General features: G+C 39.0%; 2 protein-coding genes across 7 annotated transcripts; one reads left to right on the top strand and one right to left on the bottom strand.

The window, feature by feature from the left end:
* Window positions 1–455: 455 nt before the first annotated feature.
* On the top strand, window positions 456–6,865 carry elac1 (elaC ribonuclease Z 1). The gene is made up of 5 exons (XM_082556139.1): window positions 456–692; window positions 1,043–1,249; window positions 2,447–2,505; window positions 3,400–3,610; window positions 3,786–6,865. The coding sequence occupies exons 1-5, from the start codon at window positions 536–538 to the stop codon at window positions 4,262–4,264; spliced, it is 1,113 nt and encodes a 370-aa protein (XP_082412265.1). The 5' UTR covers window positions 456–535; the 3' UTR covers window positions 4,265–6,865.
* A 1,141-nt stretch (window positions 6,866–8,006) lies between these two features.
* Window positions 8,007–24,030, bottom strand: mier3b (mesoderm induction early response 1, family member 3 b). 6 transcript variants are annotated; one of them, XM_082556136.1, is made up of 13 exons: window positions 24,009–24,030; window positions 13,819–13,843; window positions 13,461–13,606; window positions 13,175–13,297; window positions 12,896–13,019; window positions 11,794–11,867; window positions 11,597–11,669; window positions 11,283–11,431; window positions 11,033–11,114; window positions 9,136–9,230; window positions 8,916–9,043; window positions 8,651–8,805; window positions 8,007–8,559 (listed from the first exon to the last, which is right to left on the bottom strand). In XM_082556136.1, exons 3-13 carry the CDS (start codon window positions 13,557–13,559, stop codon window positions 8,084–8,086), a joined length of 1,578 nt encoding a protein of 525 aa, XP_082412262.1. In that variant the 5' UTR covers window positions 13,560–13,606; window positions 13,819–13,843; window positions 24,009–24,030; the 3' UTR covers window positions 8,007–8,083. The 6 variants fall into 6 exon arrangements, with proteins under 6 accessions (XP_082412262.1, XP_082412259.1, XP_082412260.1 ...); XM_082556133.1 differs by lacking the exon at window positions 24,009–24,030 and adding an exon at window positions 22,564–23,036; XM_082556134.1 differs by lacking the exon at window positions 24,009–24,030 and adding an exon at window positions 14,916–14,957.
* Between the last annotated feature and the right edge of the window lie 629 nt (window positions 24,031–24,659).

Raw genomic sequence — 24,659 nt, 5'->3', positions numbered from 1 at the left:
AGACTGATAAAAAATACAACAGATGAGTCTTTCACATTGAGCTCTGTGATTCCAACCAAAATCAAAACAAAAACAAACAAACAGCAGAAAATCAGGTTGGACATTAATAGATCAGAGCAGCAATGTCTTTCCGAAGGTTCTGTGAATGGGTACATTTTCAAAAAATAAAAAAAATGAATACATGTCCACGGATAAGCTTACAGAAAGAGTAGGAGATATCTACATAAGCTTTATATTTCAGAAGGAAGTGTTTGGTTGGATAAAAGAAACTTTTTTAACTTAATAAGAATTAAGAAATTTTGTGGAAGAGGTCATATTTTTACCCAGTTCAATTTCTCCCCGCAGTTTCCCCAATAGGATACAGAGGGAATATAACATCGTCTTTGATATGTGATCTTAAAATTACGACCAATCGTACCTAACCGGACACGTCACGCATCCTACGTCATCAGCGGGCGACAGTATTTTCATTGACATGGCATGCTTGCTACTGTGTGGCAGATAGTAAAAAACAGTTTTCTGTAACTCCGGGAGGATGACCATGGATTTGACTTTCCTCGGGACGGGCTCGGCGTACCCGTCCCCTCACCGCGGTGCCTCGGCTCTGGTGCTGCGGACGGACGGGGAGTGCTGGCTGTTTGACTGCGGAGAGGGAACCCAGATCCAGCTAATGAAGAGCCAGCTCAGAGCCGGTGTGCCACTTCAGATCCTCACACACACAGTCTGTCTGTCCTTTAAATATTTCTGGAAAAATAAAAAAAAGTTTTCCCCTGAATAAACTTCCTGTCATTGAAACAAATCTGTTCATGCCTTTCCATACCCCAAATCATTTGTTTGTAGGCTAATTAAGACTTCCTTTTATAAGTGCTCATAAATATGAAACAGACAAAACAGTGCACAGTGTTGTTTAGGAAAAGAAAAAAAAATTCCTCATCTCCATCTTGACATGAACCTGTTTTAAGTGCATATAGTTTAATTCAGTTTACAGCAAAATGCCCGACTTGATATGAAGGTGTAAAAATGTGATGTGCTTTTCACACAGGGCGAATCACCAAGGTTTTCATCTCCCACTTGCATGGAGATCACCTGTTCGGTTTACCTGGTCTCCTCTGCACTGTGAGTCTCAACACCAGCCCTGAATCTCAGCAGGACCTGAACTGTGTGGACATCTATGGGCCACGGGGTCTCAGACACTTTCTCAGAGTCACTCTTGGCATCACTGGATCACAGCTGCTCTTCCCTTACGCAGGCAGGTCCAAGGCCTGATAAATTGATCAGGCACAACATTATGACCACCTGCCTGACGTTTGCCCCGGTTCTGCTGCCAAAACAGCCCTGACCCATCGTGGCACAGACTCCCCTAGACCACTGAAGGTGTGCTGTGGTGGCGTCAAGGTGTTAGTAACAGATCGTTTAAGTCCGTAACTTGCGAAGTGGGCATCCATGGATCAGATTCAATTGGATTGAGATCTGAAGAATTTGGAAACCAAGTCAACACATCAAGTGTGCAGTGCATATTATCCTGCTAAAAGAGGCCACAGCCAGCAGGGAATACCATTTCCATGAACTGGAAGCTCAATACAGAAGCTATATGGGTGTTTCCCAGGTTTTTTCATACACCCCCCCAGCCATCCACATGATGTCAAAGAACATATGATTCATCACACCAGGCCAACTTCGGTGGTCCAGTTCTGATGCTCAGATTCCTATTGTTGGCGCTTTTGGCAGTGGACTGGGGTCAGCATGGGCACCCTGACTGGTCTGCAGCTATGCAGCCCTATACACAGCCTTTGCTCCCCACGTGCATCAGTGAGCCTTGACCACCCATGACCCATATGCTGGTTCACCACTGTTCCTTACTTGGAGCACTTTTAATAGAAACTGACAAATGCAGACCAGGAACGCTCCACTGGAGCTACAGTTTTGGAGATGGTCTGACCTAGTCATCTAGCCATCACAGTTTGGCTCCCAAACTCACTCAAATCCTTACACTTGCCCATTTCTCCTGCGATTAACACATCAACTTTGAAGACAAAATGTTCAGCTGTTCCTTAATATATCCCGCTGATTACCATGTGGCATGATGGGTTAGTCAGTGTTATTGACTTCCCTTGCACGTGGTCATAATGTTATACCTGATTGGTGTATTGATACAAGATTGAAAGCATTCAATACAGGGGTTTAAGAACAAGCAGACGGTGTAGCTTGTTGTGGATGCTCTGTTTACTAGTTTCTCTGAGTCTGAATCTTGTTCCCTGGGCTATTTATAATTTGCTGCTGTTTTTTTTTTAATGCAGCTGCATCATTTTAAAAAAGAATCTTTAAGAAACCTAGTAGATGGCTCAGATATGCTGCTTGATGAACACTGATCAAATAATTCAAGTTATACCTAAGTTATATCCTGGTTAAAGATATAATAGTTCACATCTTTTCTCTTGGTTTTTAGTGCATGAATTGGAGCCCACACCTGACCAGAGCCCAGAAGAAGGAAAACTTAACCCAGAGGTAAGTCGTTGATTTTGTTGTTTTGATGTTCCTGTGTTGTAGAATATCACCTCTCCCTGCTGTCAGTCCCTGTTTTTACTAAATGATGAAATCTGGAATTCATATTTTCTATTTAGAAAATGATAAAGATGTAGTGAAAGTTCCTAGTGATCTTATGGCCTCTATCAGTGGTCTTGTCTTTGTCCTTGTCCTGCTAGACCTCAGTGCAGCTTTCAGTACTGCTCATCACAACATTTTAATACAGACTTAAATACACCACTAGCTACACCAATCGTGTTGATCTGACAGAGTGTAAGTGTTATATTTGTGAGGACATTCACTGACAGTAATACCTTCTTAAGATTCTTACCCCTAGGTTTAACTGTGTGCTAAACCCTCAATCTAAACCTAATTCCAACTTTTACTTTAAAAGTTGATCTTAGCCCTAAAAAAGACTTTGAAGAGGTATGAAAAAGTCTATGTTTGCCAAAAAGATTAAAAAAAATTCTCTTTTTGTGGGTTCATCATTTCATTTATGTTTTTATAAAAATATATATGATTTTCTGTCATGCAGGACAGTCATACTCTTCCTCCAGAGAAAGTGCATCTTCACAGCTTTCCTCTTTACATGATCACTTCCCTGTGTGTGATGTGTTTAGGGTCATCTTTAAATTGTAGCTTTTTTCTGTTTTTTTTTTTATTACTATGCATGATAGTTTAGTTGTTTATTTAAAAGACATCAGCGTGCAAATTGTTGCTGATATGCCTCCTTTGACTTGCGCTGGTACATGTTTGAGCATATCTCCTCAGCTCACCAGTTATGGCAGTTTCCACCTGAGCATTTACATTTTGTATTTTGTCCACTTGTATGCTGTTTTTTTCTGACGAATACTAGCACCTCTCTTGTCTCCCCAGATGGCAGCAGAGTGCGGTCCTCTCCATCCTCAGGAGCAACCAGGCAGAACAATCTCCTTGGATGTCTCCAGTGACACTTATCTTCTCTTTGAAGACCAGAAGTTTGCGGTCAAAGCCTTCAGGTTGTTTCACCGCATCCCTTCCTTTGGTTTTTGCATTCAGGAGCGAGATCGACCTGGAAGGTTGAAAACAGAACTGCTGAAGGAACTAGGTGAGAGGCATTTTCTGTTCTTTTAATATCTCTTCATTATTTGTGTAATATTAAAAATATAAATTCCCTGCATATAAAGTAGATGGAAATAACTGTCGTCACCAATTATTTATTAATGCAAGAAACAATTTCAGAAAAGCAACCCTTGCAGCTGGTCTCATTTTGTATCCTACAGGCCTGAAACCAGGCCCTCTCTATGGGCGCCTCAAAGCTGGGGAGTCAGTAACTCTTGAAAGCGGGCGTGTGGTGCAGCCTAGTGAGGTGCTAGAAGAAGCTATTCCTGGGAGGAAAGTCTGCATTTTAGGGGACTGTAGCTCGGTGCTTGGGGAAGGGCCGCAGAGGTTGTGCAGCGGAGCGGACATTCTGGTTCATGAGGCCACCCTTGGGAACGAGCACCGAGAGAAAGCAGTGGACCATGGGCACAGCACACCTGAGATGGCAGCGGCAGTAGCACGGGCTTGCTGTGCACGGAGGCTGGTGCTAAATCACTTCAGTCAGCGGTACAAACCCAGCGCCATGGTGAAGGAAGGAGATGAAGACCATGTTTCAGAGTTAAAGAGACAGGCTGAAGAGGCTTTGCAGGACACTGGGGTAGATGTGATTCTGGCAGAGGACTTTCTCACTCTACAGATCTCTCTCAGAAGATCAAGATAATAAGCAGCTGGTTTAGTGAGTATAAAGCTGGTAGTGTTTTTGGCTAAAAGCAGAGGAATTGTCTGTATATTTTATGATGTAAGGTGAAATTGTCTGCTCTTTGTCTAACTTGTTTTTATTTTATTAAAAGACAAATTAGTGAACTGACAAAAAAGTCAAGCTCAAGGTCCTCTTGTTTGCAATCTACGTTGATAATCTATATTATCATTAACTATTTTTCTATTTTAGGGAATTTTATTACCTGTAATACATGTTGGCTCTGAACCTGAGCTTGGCAATGGCAGTTTTTGCAGTGGCCAATATGCTTCATCTCAGGCTTGATTAATTTTCTTTATTCAAGTCTTATATTCTGGTTCCTATAAGCAAAATTGCTGAGTGCCAATGTCACGTTGCAGTTAAATCACTGTCCTCCAGCAACTATATCACTGGTTGTGGAGGAATGTCTCTGTAAGGTTCTGGCTGAATATAAGTAGCTGTTGAGAATTTCTGTAGCTATTTTGCAGATTTTTAACAGTTAATTAATCAATGAATTACAATCAGGCAGTGAGTGGTTGCAAACCTGATCTTATATCAAGGAAGGAACAATTTTAAAAGAAAAAGACAGCAAGTTTATTGCACGCAGTCCCAATAATGTTGTTCATTATTCAATCTCTAGCCAGTTTTCCCTAGTGTGACTAGGAATAGTACTTTTTAGTGCTTTGCCTACAAAGTAAAGGTTGCACCTTTGTGTTGATTGGACAGCTTTTATTTTGTAGACAAATGTTTTCATTTACTACTTAATAGTTGACAAGTGTTTGCAGACATGTTGCTGTCTTCCATGCAAACTGTGGGCACCTGAAGCAATCTGATAGAGACCAAAGTAAGTGCAAAGTTTTATTTTGGTATAACACGTGGTTTGTGACCAATTTCACCCAGCAACAATCAGCAACCACTTGCTAACCAATCAGGCAATACATTTTCCCTACCAACCTGTGGTTGTAAGGATTTTAGGCTGGTTCAGATGGAACAGGCAGGTAAGCAGAACTTGAGCTGAGATTTTGTCAGTTTAAAGAATGGTTTTGGGGGGGCTGTAAATAATACTTGGTCCAAAAACTAATGACTAAAACTTTCTTTTTTAATATCACGAGGAATTTAAGCCTCAAGTTTTGTTAAACTGCCGCTCTCATGTAAAGAATAAACGTAATGATAAAGATGCAGCAGTAATCTTCGAACCTTTTCCAGAGCTTTATTTCTGGATCTGTACACAAGGTATTAAAGTACAACATAAAATACAAAATAATGTTTAACAAAAGAAAAAAAAAACAAAAAAACCTCAATGTTTATGTACAATTTTTATAAACAATAAAGATAGCTTCTTGAACATTTCTCATAGTGAAGTTTTTGATTGTCTATATTTCTGGATATACATTTTTAAGTTTTGTAGGTTTTTATTCACAAAGGTGTTTTTATTTTCATCAAAGGACTTTGTTTCCTTCTTCAAAACCACAACTGCTATATTTTTTTCTTTTTTAAACTTCAAAACACAATACAAAATATAAAATAAATTTGTTTAGTGCTTGCTTGCACACACAAGTCTCATACCAGAGATATCAATAAAATATCACATTTTCGAGAGTTCACAGGGTGGTGAAAAACCTACTTCTACTACTTAATGGCCTTTACATTCTGACAGTTTTTCTGAGTCTTTGTACAAACCACAGGTGAAATAAATATCACTGGACTGCTAAAGCTAGAAGAGCTTGGAGGACCTACTGCATTATGCACATTGCATTAAAAGAGAAACTAGCTCTCCACACACTTACAGCAGCAGCCATCCCGTTACCATCGAGACAAATATAGACGACGACAACATGTAAAAACTCTTAAGGAAAGAAACATGAGTGTCTTTTACACATGGCTGCATGTTTTGAATGCAAAAATTGCAACATTGAGTAATATCAATACGTCTTCGGGTAAAGCCGTTTTCAGTGGTACACTTGAAACAGGGCACAGCTGGCATGCGTGGTTTCAGCTGTGTCCTGGTGTCTGGGTGACTTTCCAAGGAGAGAAAAGAAATGAAAACACCAAGTCAACCAGTAAAATGCAAAACCCAAAATATCTGTACATATCTACAAATTATTGCCTTTCTGACAAGGAATCAAAGTAAAACCTTTTTATCAACACAGATTCACAAGTGTAAGAGGTCAGTTAATAGACTTTTTAAAGGCTATTTGCTAATTATTTACATGAAACACAGATGTGATTATCCTCTCTGACGCTGGCCGTTGAAACTGAACTGCTTGATTAAACTTAAGGATTATTAGGCATGAATGGACACAACAAACATGATGTACCCCTGAAACAAACTAAATAGTCATAGCACAATGCATAGATAAATTAAGTAAACACTACTACTGCATCCAATCAACTGACACTGACCTGCTAAACGTTTTACAACTCACAATTATGAACTTCAGTCAAGCGAAAAACAGCTCCATTTCTGCTACTAGGCTCCAAAATATTGTCAACCGGATTTCAAAAAGGCATAACTAGGCAGTACAGGCTAGGCAGAGGTTCAATACAAACTCAGAGAAGCTTTAAAAAAAAAAAAAATAATAATAATAATAATAATAATAATACTGCTAGCAGGTTAGGGGGGAAAAAAAAAAGAAAAAAAAAGGCGCTACTTGATTTAGGAACATATCCACTTAATTAGGACACACACACAGCTTAACTTGCCTAAGCGTAGCGTGAGTGAAAGCATGAACTGAAAGGGTGAAATAAAACTTTAGAATGAGAAAAGTATATGCAATAAATACATACTTTACTGTGTCGAGGTTTAAATGGCTATTAACCCAACCAGAAATCTTTGCATTGCAATATTGCTGTTATGGTTCGTTGATATTCTAGCAAGTAGCAGGATTTTAAAAATATATTTATATACTCAACAGTAAAACAAGGTGACTCCCAGTATATTAATTTGCGCCGGTATTTTTCAATCACCTATTTTAAAATGTAAAGAAAAAAACAAAACAAACAACAACAACAACAAAAAAAACAAAAAACAAGGCCATTCATTTGGGTTTGACTACATGGGCATTATTAAAAGGAAAAAAAAAAAAAAAACCTCCAGTATTGGCCACTTTGAACAAAGGTAAATAAGCAGACAGACTACAAAGCACAAGAGAACATAAAGAGAAGAAACCCAAACAAGATGGCCTTAGCAGCTTAAGCCACGACACTTCCTGGTTTCCAAGCTAATCTCCATGCTAGTGTTGCTCTTCGTACAGTTATGTATCCAGGTAGATTCAAATCATATAAAAACCATTTGCACAAGTTGGGTTACTGGAAAGTACCTGTAAACAAAAAAAAGAAAAAAAAAATAGTACCACCTTAAACAACAAATACAGGCAACTAAATGCTAACACCAGAGCTGGGGAAACTAAGTTTTTGGCAGCTAGAAGAATGGCAGGATAAGGTACTGAAGCTCTGAAGATGGTGGGTGTAGATGTGAAGGAGGAAGAGACACATCTCTCCTACTGCAGCCCCTGGGCCCTGCTGTACATGGACGTTACACATCTCAAGACCGCAAAACAAAAATAAAATAAATGACTATATAAACTCTTGAGAGAAATCAAGATTTTAGTTCTATATGATAGACATCACTGATGTCATATTACACAAAAAATGAAAACAAAGTATAGTCATATACATATATATAGATATATATATATATAATAGAATTTAAACAAATTGAATTTTCCAGTGAGGTCAGTCTTATGTACAAGCAGGAAAAAAAGGGATCTTAAAAGGGAAGAACAGGGAAGAAGATGAGGAAGATCACTCTGACTGAAGTGCTGCAGTGTGCTGTGTGTGGTGCCGTGCATGTGCTCCCAGAAACCCGTTGGGCTCACCGCTCCCAGCCAAGCTCCCAAAGTCTGTGACAGATACTGCCATTTTGGCGCCGGTGATTCGGTGGTGATGCGTCGTCGTCCGTCGTGCATCAAAGTCCACTCCGAGGTTACCCACGGATACGTCATTGATAAAGGAGTCAGGCAGCGCCATCTTGAGTCTCTTGGAGGGCCGCTCACAGTCCTTGTTGACGCACACGCCTCCCAGCTGGCCCAGATCTGAGTGGTAGAAGCCAGCCTCAAGCATATTGAGGCAGTCAGGTTCTGCACCATTTGCAGGGAACCCAAGGGATTCCTCGTGGTTCAGGGAACCTCGATGGAGACTGTCCAGTGGAGGAAAGCTGTAGGAGTCCAGGCAGCTAACCTCTGCAGGACTGCATACTGTGGCTACAGTGTTGCTCAAAGCTGCAAAGACACAAAACAGTTAACAACAAGAAGTAGTCATTTATTTTTATTTTTTTAAACCATCGCTGCACAACTAAGGTCTGTAACTAACCCGTGAGGTCGCTGGCAGTGATGGAGTTGAGCAGGCTAAGCTGCTGTTCTGTGGTTGTTTCCAGCCTTCCACCACCACCAGCACCTGAACACACGGAGGAGGAACTGTCCACAGCTAACCCCTCCGCTTCATCCACCAGCCTGTCCATCAGGTCACTAGAAACAAAGAAATGTCACTGGGTTTGTTTCTTCCATATTATGTGAACTTTTTTCCATTTTATTGAAGCAAAGCAATAAAGACAGACACTCCGTTTCATTTCACTTACGTTACTCCAGGATAGTTGCTGAACTTTTTCTTCCCGAACCGATTCTGCTGCACAAAGAAGTCAAAGCGCTCTGACTTTTTCCACATGTAATAAAATGCCACACATTCTGCTACTGTTCTTGTTGTGACCTGAGAGGAGAGGAGGGGGACAGAGTTTACAAAACTTTGTATACATTTTTATTTGCATACACTTGTAAAGGGAACCATAAATTCACACTTACTTTGTGTTTCTGAATGAGGTGAAAGTTCTTGTCATACATCTGAAGAGCATGTTCAAAGTTCTTGCATTCCTCTTCAGACCATGGAGGTGATTTTTCTGCAATGAAACCATGAATCCATTTTAACAATGGGTGTGCAAAGGTAACCACAGGCCATGTCGAAACCAAGACATGTCCCACCAATAAAATTCATCCCAACTGAATGGTCCATTATTCCAAACTTAGTATCAACCATTTAGGAATAACAGGCATTTTTATATAGTCTCCCATATTCCAAAGGTTCAAAAGTAATTGGACAAACTAATAATTTTTAACAAATGTTTAAATTTGCCTCAGATCTAGCACCCGTGGACAATACCAAATGTATTGATTTCTGTCGCGATGCTTTCATTGGAGCCGTGTTCAATTTCTATTTGTTTGTGGATCTTCTGCCTTCAGCTCCATCTTCAGCAAATGTTAAGGGCCCGTAACACTCACAGCGGCTACCTTGCGAATTGTAACACACACTAGACTAGAGATCGCATGATAACAATAACAAAAAAAAAAAAAAAAAAAAAATACACTGGGATAGCCTACTCAGAGATGAAATGCCGGTTTGGCAGCATGTAGCGAGTCTCCCGATGCTTTTTAGTGTGAAGTCACTCCAGACCGCCGACAGGTCTCGCACACAACAGCCGCTCTATCAGGTGACACATACTGCTCCGACGTGCTATGGTCGCGAGCTGGTGTATGCCATGTCAAAAGTTTTGTGAGGTGCTTTTGTGATGTTTAATTCATTTTTTTTTTTTTTTATTTCTCCCTGATATCCGATCCAGTAATTTAGGTCAAGATTGGACCGGTACCAATACTGTATATCGGGTTGTTCCATCTCCAGTTACATCCTCAGTCCTGCGTCACACATTGACATTATTTCGACTCGTTCTTCAGCTCTCAGTTTTTGTAACCCCAAACGGGTGGCTTGGCCAGACTGAAGGCAAAAATACACAATGTAGTGACCACAATGGGTCCTTAAGGGATACTCCGCTGGTTTAAGATCAGGTCACTGGCTTGGCAAGTGAAGAATATCCCATTTCTTTGCCTTGAGAAAATCTTGTTGCAGTCTCCATAATCAATAAACACATGCCATAACATTGCCTCATGTTTAACACATGATTTGGTAGTCGTTTCTCTCCTTCCCCATACTTTTCACTTCCAATCATTATGGTACAAGTTCATCTTGGTTTCATCTGTCTAAATGTTTTTAGGCAGAAGAAACTGCTCCTTTAGAGGATTCCTTGGCAGGCCTAATCAGGCGTTCTTATTATTCAGTGAAACTAGTGGTTTGTAAATGTCGTCATCAGACAGTAAACGTGAGAGTTTGCATGCCTACCTGTTTTTTGTGACCGCGCAGACTTGTCTGCTGAGACAATACAACCATGCATGCGCTCAAGCAGCGGACTTCAAGTTGATTTTAAAGAAGTATAACAGGAACGAGAACTCAGGCATCAGGCCTCCAGCTGTCAGTGTCCGCAACAGATTATAATCCAAGCTTTAGTTGTCTTATGTAGTCTTTTGGTGTTGCTGAGCGGCAATGTTTTCCTTTTTCAAAGACATCTAATTTGTCTAGTCCCAAAGGTTTATTTTGGTTTTTCAGCCTAATGATGGCATCCTACATTTGCATTAACATCTCTCATATTTTGATGTCAGTGAACAGCCATCAAGTCCAATACTTGCAATCAGCTCGACCTCACATGATCAAGAAACTGTTCATCAATTCTCATTTGTCTAATTACTGAAAAGGGGGGGCCCCATGTACAATAATGACTTTGAATGAAAGTGAAATCTACATGTGAAGCATTTTGAGTGTCTTGAGGTGCAAACGAATCACAATGACATTTCCTATGAGAAATCACTTGCTTACCTTTTGAGGACTTTACATGGTTGCAATATCTTTCTAGTGCTTCGCGGGTGTTGTAGTTGCATTTTACAAGCTCACGTAAAGCCTACATTGAAAGAATGAAAGAGTAAAAATTATAGCATTTGCCAAAATTGATCAGAAACAATTAAACAGATATGAATGTCAGAGAAAATACCTTTCTTGAGGTGCACTGCTAATAACACATTCATCATTTTATCAAACCACGTAAAGGACTGAGTAAGACATGACTGACCTGCTCATTGTCTCGCACATGCATTCCTGGTTTGTCACACCCCGTCTTTTCATCTGTCGTCCGTGACAATACTTCACACAGGAAACTTCTAACCTTGTTTTCTGATAATACACCTGGACTCCACAGTAACTCATCTTCATCTTCATATGCTATACAACCAAATACATGATGTTAAAATTAATCACCAGGTGTACATCACCTATTCTTAATTGAATGGTTAACAACACTGTAAGCAGCCACATTAAAGAATAGATTAGGAACGTGTGATGAAAGCAAAAAAAAAAAAAAAAAAAAAAAAAAGAAGTAGTATTCACCTTTCTCCTCATCTTTGTAGTGACAGAGGCAAGAAGGAACTTCTGCTTGGTATTCCAATCCCACCATTATTTCCTATTACAAAGCATAAGAGGGCATGTCTGAATTCAAAAGCAACCTGACTTAACATGAAACAAACATGAAACGGCGAGTAAACTATATCCTATATCCATGTTTCCAAATGAAACAAATCATTTACCTTTCTCGAGTCCTCTGGGCATGGGCCATCTTCATCACACTCTGACTCTTTATCACCGTCAGAAATAGCGTTTGCTGGGGGGTTTTTTTAAAAGAAAGAAAAAAAATGTTTAACAATTAGTAAATCTTAAATACTTTAGCACACCCTGAATTTAAATGGCAGCTGCTTAATGCCAAAGCCGGATGTTTTACCCAAAAGATTTTTTTTCCAGTTTTTCTGCTAAAGGTTGTAAGATCTCCTCAAACATACTTGAAGCTTTCCAAAGAATTTAGGTAAAGTTATGTGTAAAGAACCAACACTGTTTCAAACCACAAACCCACGGTAAGTTGGCTGAGTAACACAGCTGCAAAAACAAATTTATGACAAAAATATTTTTCCAGTAAAATGACTGAGCTAATGATTCATTTTTGTTATGCAAACTGCATAACAAATCCCAGCTGTTTGTCTTTATTTTACAGTGTTATAATTATGGTTTTATTTGAGTTACTTTTCTAATCCAACCTATTTGTACTTTTTTTGATTCTGGCTCTATTTGGACATGCTAAAAATTAAATTTAGTCTTAAATGGACTTGAGAACAGCAGTCAAGAGACAGATAAGCTAAGCTTAACTTACACAAATAACTGCATTAGCTGCAGACTTAACACATCTTTATCTAAATGTTTTGTTAGACAACGAGCCTTGTCGAATTTTATAACCTTAACAGTAACTTTTTCATCAACAGCTAAGTGGGAGAAGTGAATATTTCACAGTGCACAACAGTAAGTGACCCTCCTTTATAACACCAAGATCCACAGTCAAATTACCGTTTTATTGTGTGACATATTACACACTAGGTTTTAAAATAATTAAAAACTAGTCAGCTGCACCAAATATCTGTGACAAAAAGAAGGGAACTGCTACTACATTTAGCATTCACAACCAAAATCTAAATTTGAAATTTAGCAAACTACACATCTTAGTATTCTCAGTATTCTCATAATATTAATATAAAAAAATAATGAGCACATTAATCACTGTATTGCACACACTAAAAAAGATTTAATTCTGACAGTTGCAAACATAAAATACTTTTAATTTAAAAGTAGTAATCTATCACTTACATCTAAGTGTTCTTGGGAAGAAATCAGTGGCCTCATGGGAGGTAACTGAAGGAGTCAGATCATCAGCTGAGGACTGGGTCTCCTCCTCATAATCTCCAGACAGAAGGTCTTTAGCTATTTCCTCCTAGTGAGTAAAAGGAATATAAATTGTACACCATACAAAAACCATAAGTTACAAATATAGCATTGTTTTACAAATTAACGCTATATTTATTGCCAATTGCTTCTCACAAATCTACTTAGCAACTGTATAACTACCAAATAACAGCAACTCCTTACCTTATCCAAAGTCATGTCGGGGAGCTCATCAGTCAGGTCTCCAGAGGAGCTGTCTATACTGGAGCCTGCTGAGGCCTCATAGCGATAAATGGCCAACAGTTCCTCTAAAGGCATGTTCCCTTCCTGTTAAAAGAAAAATGAATGGAAAAATGTATCAATTCCATTTCACAGGGTTATACCGTTTTCATGTACGAAGTACAAGATGGTCAAGTTGGACAAATTTATACACTGCACCTATCATATGACATTTGGAATGGCATATGGATTTACTGATTTATTATAATACCTTTTCCAGATCTGCAATTTCAGATCTGAAATTTGTTCCGCCTTCCAGAGACTCTTCCTCCTCCAGAGTCCTCTCATCATCATACTCATGAACTAACATTTCTGCTGTTGGATCAAAGTCATGGTCCTCTGATGATAAAGAGCCAACTGAACGAGAAAAATGGAAAGAAAAATAAAAGAATTATAAATACCAAATTGTTATCGTGCAATAAGCAAAACCTTACTTTATTACAAACTCATAACATTTTCAGAAATTCATCTCGATATTTCTGTTTACTATTATTTGTGAAAAGTAAAAATAGAGTTTTGAAAGTACACCTTAATATAGATTAGTAAATTGTAAAAGTAAATTGTATTACCTGGACTTGAACTCCCTAGGGAAGCCTGGAAAAGAAGGGAAAAAAATACCATAAATTGGAGCAAGACAGAAAATTAGAATTAAAATAAATTACTCGGGGGCTTTAACCTCAAATATTAAAACAGGATGACCAATAAAATATTTTTACGTTGTGTGTAATATGACCCAAGGAAATAGCCGGGCAGGAAAACTGCAATTGTCGCTAATGTTACCCGATATAGGTGGCTAATACAACGCTAGCCGAGCTGCACACTCAGGGAAAGATACGTTTTTTTAAACGCTGGAATAAAAAATTTCCCCAGAGGACTGAATAAAAAAAACCTCGTATAATCGGTTGTATATGTCATTGCAGATCCAGTACTGCTTAGCTAGCCGGAAAGCTATTTCCAAATCCAAATGTTAACGCTGTCCACCGAAAAATGTAAACACTAATTTCGTTTGCGCGGTACTGCAATCGATAAAGTCGAGCAACCTTTTAAACGTAGGTGCCGCTACTCCAGCCTGAACATCAAAAAATATTTTTCCATTCACCATAAAGATTATATGGTCTGCAATTTACTTGAACCAGCAAGCTAACGTTAAATTTACGTATGAATTTACACAGCCGCTTCACCGAAGCAGCTGAGAGCGAAGGCGCAGAGGCCTCGTAGTGAAGGATCAGTCCAGACATTTAAGCATATTTAAGAGAAATAAAAACAACAATTATGAGACGAAACACGCTACACACAAGGCAAAAAGCATTGTTTCTTCAATCGATTGCGTAAAAATGAAAAATACAGCACACAAATTTTAAAAATGTCGATTTAACATCGATTGCTTCTCCCCTGTTTTCCCTCTTACCTCCGCCATATTGGTACCTTTAGCTAATGGGCTCCTTCTAGCGCAGTACCCGGATCAGCGCTCTGAGCCAATCAGAGATCCAGGTGACTGCTTGAGTCGTGACGCCGTTCAAACCATCTACTGGTCAGACTAACGGTAATTACTAATAAACGGGTAATTTACGGTATAAAAATGTGAAAAACTGAGATTACAAGTCAAATTGCCGATACACATTCTACCTACAACATATCGGTGTCATGGCGTTGGCCGGTGCCTTACACAAAGACGGTTTACTGGAACATTCCCGGCACATCCCAGCTGATTTCCTGTTCTCCTTACCGTATTTATCGAAGCTATGGCATCTAAACTACTGTGTTGTCAACACCGTCTTGTTTTTCCGCTGTATTTCTGAAAGAACAGTCCAATGCGGAATTCAAATAGAAATCAGTTAAGGTTTTCCAGCTGTAACACTGGATATTAGGACAGTAATGTGTATGCTACTGTAATATTGCTGTTAACACACCTGTCTTCTTAAATAAAAATAATGCACAATTTAGCTATAGATAAACATTTTTTTATTAAGTTGACCGTTTATTTATCATAAAATTATTTTACTTGAATTTTGATCCCTTACCAATCAAACTCCTTGGTCTGCACATTCCTCAAACTCTTCAAAGAGCAATTTGTTGTATTTCTATTTGAAAAATAATACTCTTATAAAGCACCATACTAATTATTTTAGAGATAAACATAGCAATAATTACAGTTTAAGTATGTTTTTAATCTTTTTTTTATATGTTGATATATTGTACTGTTGGTATATATTTAACTTTCTCATGAGAAGCTCAACTTAATTCTGCTCAATAATTATTTTATCTCTGTTATAGCTCTTTTTCTTTCTTTATAAATACCTACTGGTAAGAGTAAATTAGACGTTACAATTAGGCAATGAAAATGTGAAATAAATAGTAGCAGCATTTTATCCATCCATCCATCTTCTTCTGCTTATCTGGGACCAGGTCACGGGAGCAGCAGCCTAAGCAGTGAAGCCCAGACCTCCCTCTCCTCCAGCTTGTCCGAGGGAACACCAAGGCATTCCCAGTCGATCATTGACCTGCAGCCTAGGGTGTCCTGGTGTCACGTGCACTTATGGACAACCTTATGTTCAACATAAGGCTGTTTGTTATGGACAAACTGCGGTTTGCACATAAGTCCAACCAAAAAACACCGCTTGGGTTCAGATCCGGGAGGCCGTTCCTCTCAATCACACCCCTCCAGGTCTCATTGCTGTTGCCCACATGAGCGTTGAAGTCTCCCAGCATTTTATTGTTATTTAATCAACATCCCCCAAAACAATTGTGAATGAAATGTGCATACTTTTGCAAAATTTCAGAGACTTTTAACTTTATCCAAAGTGCTATTTCTGTTTTGCTTGGACGGGAATTTTAAAGACAGTGTACACATGCTCACCGCTGAGAGAGGATCTGTATTGTTTGTTCTCATATGAAGATAGATCCAAAGAGAACCAACATCTTCTGAGCATGTCTCTGACCATGTGTGGAAAGTTCTTCTATTTGAGAGTGATCTGCCAGAAGTGAATCAAAAGTGCTTGTGGTAAAGGTAACTATTTTTGTTACCACATCAACAACATGGTTAATATTTAGCACTGAGTCACACAACACCTCCAGTTTCAGTTCTGCTGTCATTTCATGTCTCTTTCTCTTGCATCCACTTCAAAAGTCTGAAATTTTTCCCTGTCAGATTTGGACAGCCATTGGCTGCGATACCGGTTTGTCCATTTTCAACCTCCATGAACAATTCACTTACTATCAGAGTCTGTTTCACTGAGTGCATTGCTGCCAGCTCCTCTGTAATCTCAGACTCTTTCGTTACCACATGTACAAAGATGAGTAACTGAGGTGTGTGGTGAACATCAGAGCTCTCATCTGGAGCCAAGGAGAAAACAGACTAAACTGTCTGCTTTTTCTTTAAAGTTAAGTGCCACCAAACATTCTTTGATAAACTTACAATTTTGTGGGAAATCACAAAACTGGTCTTGAAAGTTCCATCCCTGGATGTGTAAAGCTTGGTAAAAAGTCCTTGCTGCTTTTGCAGCTTTGCTAGCAAAGGTTCAGATGTCTGTCCGCACTCTGCATCAGTCAAGAGCTTGTCGGTGTGTGCTTACTTTCATAATGGAGAATGTGATTGTAATCGTTACACACACAATCAGCTCTCCACAAACTAAGCATGCGGTTTTGCCTCTGATTTGAGTAAACGCATTCTTACAAGTCCAAGTCTTGTTAAAAAGTCCACATTCTGCATCGGTCTTTCTTTGTTTAGTGTGAGCTGGCATCTTTCGGCGCTGGCAAACTCACATCTCTCAAACATGACGCTGCATTTGCTTGTATGTAAATTTAAAAAATAATAGCCGGCAACTTTAAAACAAAAGCAATACATTTGTATAATGATTTCCCACAAAATCACAAAAACCAGTAAATCATTTTCTTATGGGGATCATTATGGAGTGTTTGGGGGCTAAAATGGGACAAACTGCATGATGTATTCCATTTTTAAACCATGGGGTTGAATATGATGTCAGCCCACCCTTTTCACCCTTTTGCAGCTTCAGTCTGCATGCCTAGGTGCTTGATTTCATAAACCAGAGACCATGGCATTAACTGAAAAACCTGAATTCAACAATTTGGGTCAGTGATTTAATAGTTATAGTGTATTTATGTTTAACCTCCTAGGACCTGGCGTCCACATATGTGAACATCACATTTTGGGTTATTTAGACCAAAATACTCAATTTTGCTCTACAAGGGCCTGATATCCACGTACGAGGACATTATACTGCTACCGTTCTATCAAAACTTTAAACGAATATCCTCATATGTGGCTCTTATTTTTCTTAAAAACAAAAATAAGGTAAAAAAAATCTGGTAATTATTTGTTTTTACATTCATCGGGCCCAATCAGCCCAAATATCAAAGAGAAATTAAAAATGCATGCCGTGGAAGAGTTCGGGTCTTAGGAGGTTAAATGCTAATTTCCCTTTTACATCACGTGGGCTGGTAAGAGACTACCAATGGGCTGGATGTGGCCTCCAGGCTGTACAATGCCCAGCACTGACACTGGTTACACTTACAAGACACTTTATTAACAACACTTTGCTAACACTGTGTTGCGCCCACCTTTTCTTTTAAAGCTGCCTTAGTACTACAGATTCAAGAAGGTGCTGGAATCATTTCTCTTGAGATTTTTGGCCAAATAGTCGCTGCAGATTTATTAGCTGCATACCGTGATATGGATCTTCTGCACCGCTACATGCCAAATGTGCTCTATAGGTTTGAGATCAAGTGACTGTGGAGACAATCTGACTAAGATGAACTCAGTGACAGGTTCAAGAAACAACTTTAAGATTATTTGATCTTTGTGACATGGTAGATTATCTTGCTGAAAACAGTCATCTGAACATTAGGCTGTGGTCATAAAGAGAGGGACATGATCAGCAAGGCTGGATCAGAAATCAAGACTCATCAGACCAGACAATGTTTTTTAAGCCTTCTGTTGTCCAAATTTGGTGAGTCTGTTTGAACTGTAGCCTCAGTTTCCTGTTCAGGACGGACTGCTGTTGTGGCTTTCTGCTGCAATTCATCTATGCCAGTGATTGAGGTGTGATTATTCGATTGACGGTTGCCTTCCTATCGGCTGTAAGTAGACAAGCCATTTTCTCCACATTTCTGGTATCAACAAGGCATTTTCACCCACTCACTGGGTATTTTATTTTTCAGACTCTTCTCTGTAAACCCTAGAGTTGTTGGGGTTCAGATACTGAAATACTCAGACCAGTCCATCTGGCCTTAACAACCTTTCCCAAGTTCAAACAATTTCACCTCAAAATTTCAATTCACTTCGGCAGGTTGTATTGGGCGTGTCTGCTCGCCTAAATACTAGAGTGTGAATTTTGTTTGAATTGCTGTTGTAATTATTTCTGTATGACATAAAATGTGAACTACCTCTTTAAGGCAAGAGTTCTGCATACCAGAGAATTACTTTTAGGAAATACTAAAACAATATAAAATGTACTATATACAATATATAGGAGTTTGTTCACAAAACTGAGCTCCCCACACAATCTTCCCTCTTTTCCTGTTTTTGGAAAAGAGGGAAATGGGATAAGAGTCGTGAAAGCTCTTATCCTATTTGTTCATGCAGTCACATATAAAAACAAACTGACAGTTTTGGCAAGGAGTGGTGTATGTTGGAGAATCCAGATTTCAATCTATAAGGTAACAGGCAATTGTTGTCGTTGGTTCTGTATTTATTTAGGGATTTCAAGCTCTTGAACTGGGTTCACAGGCCAGTAAGCAAGGTTTCTTAAAGTTGTAACTTGAGTTTTTGCTATTAAAGCCTTCAAATGTTTGTACACAGCACGTCAAAGATAAAGGGGCTTATTTCCTGGTCGGGTCAGATTCAGAGCAGAGGTGAGGGGCCTTCCTGCAGTATAACAAAGTTATCTGTGCGCTTTTGCCATGTCAACCACTACATTTGTCTTAGACTGGGGACGTGAATACATTTTTTTGTGTCAAAAGCTGGGGAAGGGGTTTTGTGTCTGTATGATTTAAAGAACAAGAACAAAAAAAGGATTTAAAAAAGTTAATATTCCAGTTTCCGCTTGTCCCGTTTGGCCATTCAGAGCACAAACAAAAAAGTGGAGTTTCCACAGGAGTGATGTGACATTAAAATCCACATTACACGTAGAAGAGGGTCGAACTGCTTGATTGTGCTCGTAATGGTTGCCAGCACTGAATTAGATGACACAGAATTGCAATGGTGTTGCTGTGTTTGACCAAAAACCTTGTATTCATTGGAGGTGGTTAGTATATATACAAAGACTACACTCGGATAAACACATCTTAACCTTGTGATGCAAACCAGACGTAATATCTAACTAATAAACACTGATTTGTGAGTTTCAAGTGGTGGGCGTTTTAAACTTATTGTAGCAAGTAAACACCTCTGTGTCTGCAAAACAGAATCCCCAGTAAGGCGTAGGAAGAGGGCAGCGTGGGCTTCGTTTGGAGGACTTTACAAACAGATGAGTCACTGTTTTTTCGGAGAGTTCAGAAACCCATCTCTCTGTAGGCCACCACATTTGCTAATTATCTAAGCTACTTTAGACCACTAAAAGTTAAACAACCACTGATGCATACACTGCATTGAGTTGACATCTTAAATGAATGAATAACCTCCCCAAAAGGTTTAGGTCATCGTATCCGGCAGATGATTCTTCTTTTTTGTGTTTCTCTTTGCACAGGTGGTCATGTTTGGATGTGCATACTAAGTAGAGTAAATAATTAAAGCAGAGTAAAATGTCTTTCTTCCTTCTCTACTCTGTAGATAATTTATGATTGCCATAATTATTTGAAAGTCCAGTTTTAAAACAACAACAATGTAGCCAGGAAGATGTGGGCCCTTACCCAATGAGTGAAGCTGTCAGGTCAACAAGTTATCCTCTGACGTAGGTTATGGGGAGGCGGTGATAAAGGGTCACAGTACATTGTTACAGAGTAAAAACGGATGTGGCTAATTAACACAGACGCTAACCTACACTGTTTTTTCAGCTTCCCGGCAAATGCCCACTCTACTGATGTGCTATTCAATACATTGTAACTGTAATAACGCATAATTATCTATTATATTTCAGGCCATCTGAAAACATCAACCACATATTCTGTGATTTAGACGTCACTGGAGGATGTTGCACTGAATGAACTGTTAGTCTTGAAAAATTTTAGTATTATTATTTTTTGATTCTGTACCCTAAAGCACTAAAAAAAATTGTAATCTAATTTGCATGGTTATCTAACGCAGTATGTATGATGTGTTAGATAACCATGCTTCTTTGCAAATGTAGCAGGACAGGAACAGACTCCTCAATTTTGTCAAGAAGACCATTAAATCACTACTGTGCAAAAGTGTCAAGCCACCTCTCATTTATTTATATATTGCTAGGAAAATTGAAAATACGTGCAAACATGCATGCATATAACTTTAAGTTTGTACAATTCTAAAAAGCTTTACAGTCAATATTTGGTTTGACCACCTTTATTCTTTCACAAAGCCCAAACATTTTATTTGGGCATTTCTTTATAAAGTCTTCAGGAATAGTTTTCTAGCCTTCTTGAAGGACATCCAAAGCTCTTCTTTGGATGTTGGCTTGTTGATGTTTTGATGATGCAACAATGGTTCAATAATTTTGTTGCCTGAGCTATGAGAGGAGGACAATCCATGACTGACAGTGCTCAATTGTGTGTTTTTCTATCTAGGTATGCTTTTACCACATTGGGAGTGTGTTTGGGGTTAATGTCATGTTGAGAAATGAAGCTGTTGCCAATTACACACTTTCTAGATGGTACTTTTCTATGTTCATAATTATTGATCCAAAAACACAGTATAAAAATACAGTTATCTTTGGTATTTTTCATAGATTAAACAAAGAAAATAGGAACTAATTATGTGTTTTCAGGCCCTGAAGTACCTAAAGATAAAATGTGTGTGTGTGTTATTTGTGGGCACAAAACTGGTTCATCTACTGTGTTAGGTGTTGTTTTTAACTTTTGTTATTGAATTATTCGGCTCGAGACTTTTGCAACGTACTGTATGAGAATAACAATATTCTTTTTGCATACTGAAACTAATGAAAGGTAGAAAATGCAGCGCATGCAATACCTTTAATTGTACACAGATTACAATCCCAAATGGGATGCTGTGTAAAATGCAAATTCAGTTCAATTCAATTTTAATTACCGTATAGGGAGACAAATCACCATCGAGGTACTTTATATTATAAGGTAAAGACCCTACAATTAAAAAACGAATACAGTAATTTGCAAATTTATGAAACACATATTTTATTCATAACAAGTCAGAAACATTACTGGGTACCAAAAAAAAGTTTTTCTCGGAAGCAAAGATGAGCATTGGTTCACCTTCTTGCAAATGAAGCAAAACAAAACAATCTGCAAACTGGGACAGAATTATCATCCTCAGCATAAAATTGCACAGGCTTTGGATAGCTCATCATAAAGTACATAATATCAAACATTTCAGTGAATGTGGAGACAAGAACAGGACAGAAAATTAATACTGGATGGTTGTTCTAATAGCACTGCATGAAAAACAGGCATGATTCGGCCATGGAAATCACTGCATGAAATCACACTCTTTGGACACAGTTCCCTGTGCCTTCCACAAATGCCGGTAAAAACTGAAGAAGCCATACATGAACACTGACAGGGCTGGACTGGGACAAAAAATCAGCCCGGGCATTTTGACTAGAGACCGGTCCACCAGGTATTATAGGAAAAACCATAAAGTCTTTGAATGAAAACAAACGCTGTTGTGACAGTGATGTACAGTCTTGTATGTATGATTTCTATATGTTGTACATCAGATAAAAACTTTGGTTGTAAGATTCAGATAATTATTTAATAAAAGCTAGATATTGTACACAGTGTTGGGAAGTTTATCTTTAAAATGTATTCCATTACAGAATACAGAATACATGCCCCAAAATGTATTCTGTAACGTATTCCGTTACGTTACTCAATGACAGTAATGTATTCTGAATACTTTGGATTACTTAATATATTATCATGCTTTTTACAACAACGTGAATGTACTATTGCTGTGTGATTTATTACTATTACTGAAGGTCCGCGACTCCAAACTGTAGTAAAGGGACCTCTGACTAATACGGCGGGGTCCCTGTCGGCTCGTAGCCGAAAAATAGCTTTACTTTGTTGTGTGGGTCAACTTTTCTTGAGAGAGACAGGCGTTGAAAGGCTGCTCCAACAGAACTTATTGTTTTCGGAGGAAAACACGAACACGGTGTACAGTCGAGTCTTAATAGCTTACTTACAGCTGGGCTCGTCAGGCACTCTTCTTGGCTGCAGTGGTTATTATTATATTTACATGCTTCCAGCTCCCGTTTTTCCTCGATGACAACTCGTACCTTTCCACTCCCCTTTTTCTCCCTCCTCGCGCTCACAGACCCATAACGTGTATGGCAGTCCATTCTCCCTGCAACACGGACTACACTGCCTATGATGCTACATTCTTTAGAGCTATGCTTGTAGCATTCTGCCTGTTAGCTTAGCACAACAACAACAACAACGAAAAGGCGCTCTCTCACCCAGGAAACACACAGTCGCAGAGAGAGAGAGAGAGCGTCGCCCTGTAACCATGGCAACCGTAACGCTGCCGCCTGGAACAAAAGAACGTAGCTGTCAAACAAAACCCAAACAGTCCTGACCCGCGACAATATGAAACAGGAAAGTACCGCAGTGTAATCCATTTATTTCAACAAAGTAACTGTATTCTGAATACCACCTTTTTAAACGGTAACTGTAACGGAATACAGTTACTCATATTTTGTATTTTAAATACGTAACGGCGGTACATGTAATCCGTTACTCCCCAACACTGATTGTAAATGAGAATAAGAAAGAAAAGTATTTCTTTGTGCCCCCCTCTCCCTGTTAATGCCCTACCTGGCCCCCTGGCAAAACTTTGCTAGATCCGCCCCTGCACAGTTACCAGCTGTCAGCTACTTAGAAAAGGATCCTGGTGTTATTTGTCTCTCAGAAACAGTTCATAACTTCCCTTCAACTCATTCATGTCACCTAAAGGTAAACCCATTTCTCCATCACCTGTTCAGCTCTGATGATTCAGTAAGGACATCTCCTGGTTTCATCTTCATGTTTCCCTCTCACCACATATCCAAGCCGATATCATGACCAGCAGCTTTTACAGCTGTGGCTCCAGCAAACATCAGCTGATACTAGAAAGTAATAGAAGTTAATATTAAATAGATTCTAACAACAGCTGATCAAGCTTGAACATGCTGCTGTTGTTTAGCACAACAACCGCTGGTTTCCTGTGGTGCAAAGTGGGCGATAAACAAGCAATTGATCAGTTTCATGATTGAATGAGAGAAGAAGAGACAGCTGACAGCATAAAGACAGAGAAAAACTCCAGCTTTGTGTCTTTTTCCATTGTAGCTGAAGTCCGGGACAAACTGTGTTCCTTTTCACCTCAATACGAAACGCGTAATATTTTCTCGGAATACGGGACAATTCCGTTTTTTAGGGGACGGTTGGCAACTCTACTAACTAACCTTATGAATAAAATAAAGTTCACTATCAGTAACATAGCACCCACCCAGCTGTAGAAACTCCGTCATGCTAGCTAGTACGCAGTACAAGTTATTGTAAGTGACGGTAAAAAGTCAGCACAATGAAAATAAACTCCACCTAAACTTGGTTTATATCTGACCCAGATAGACTGCAGGTCATAACTTCTTACCTGAAGTTCAGTTCACCTGACACTCGGACCGGCGGCCGCCTCGGGTCTCTCCTCCTCCTGCCTCACCTTTCCCTCATCCCTGGCCTCTTGTGGCAGCTCCGCCATAGCCACCACCAAACAACTGAGTTATTTTTACACATTTGCCAGCATCTGGCCAATCCATCACCTTTCATTGTTTATACTGTTATAAAAATAGATAAATTAAAAGTCCAGCTATGAACACTGATGCAAAAAGTAACTGTCTTCTTTGGGCCAAAACTCATTTAAAATGAACTGAGGACAACTGGAGGTTATGAAGTTTGCCAATCCTTGCTTTTTCTTTTTCTTTACATTTGTACACACCTATTTATTTGGAAGTGGGGTTTGTACATTATGGTCTTTTAAATCTAAATTCAAAGTGGCTGCACACTTGTTAAATTAAATGTGTTCATAATCATGTATTTTCAGAATTATAAAAATACATACATCATATATGAGCTGTTCTTTTATAGAAAACGCTGTAGTAATTCATTGTTTACTTAAGTGAGGCAATACATTTATGCACCACCAGGTGGCAATATGTGACAGATTTGTGTTCCTCATGACTCAGCTTTAGCCTTTTCCATTTCCTCTGTGCCCCAAACACCATCCTTCAGGCTTCAACAGTGAGTG

Source organism: Aulonocara stuartgranti (assembly GCF_965226115.1).
Source record: "Aulonocara stuartgranti genome assembly, chromosome: 12".
Lineage (NCBI taxonomy): Eukaryota > Metazoa > Chordata > Actinopteri > Cichliformes > Cichlidae > Aulonocara > Aulonocara stuartgranti.
The sequence above is the reverse complement of the archived record's forward strand: the minus strand, read 5'-3'. Positions and strand labels throughout refer to the sequence as shown.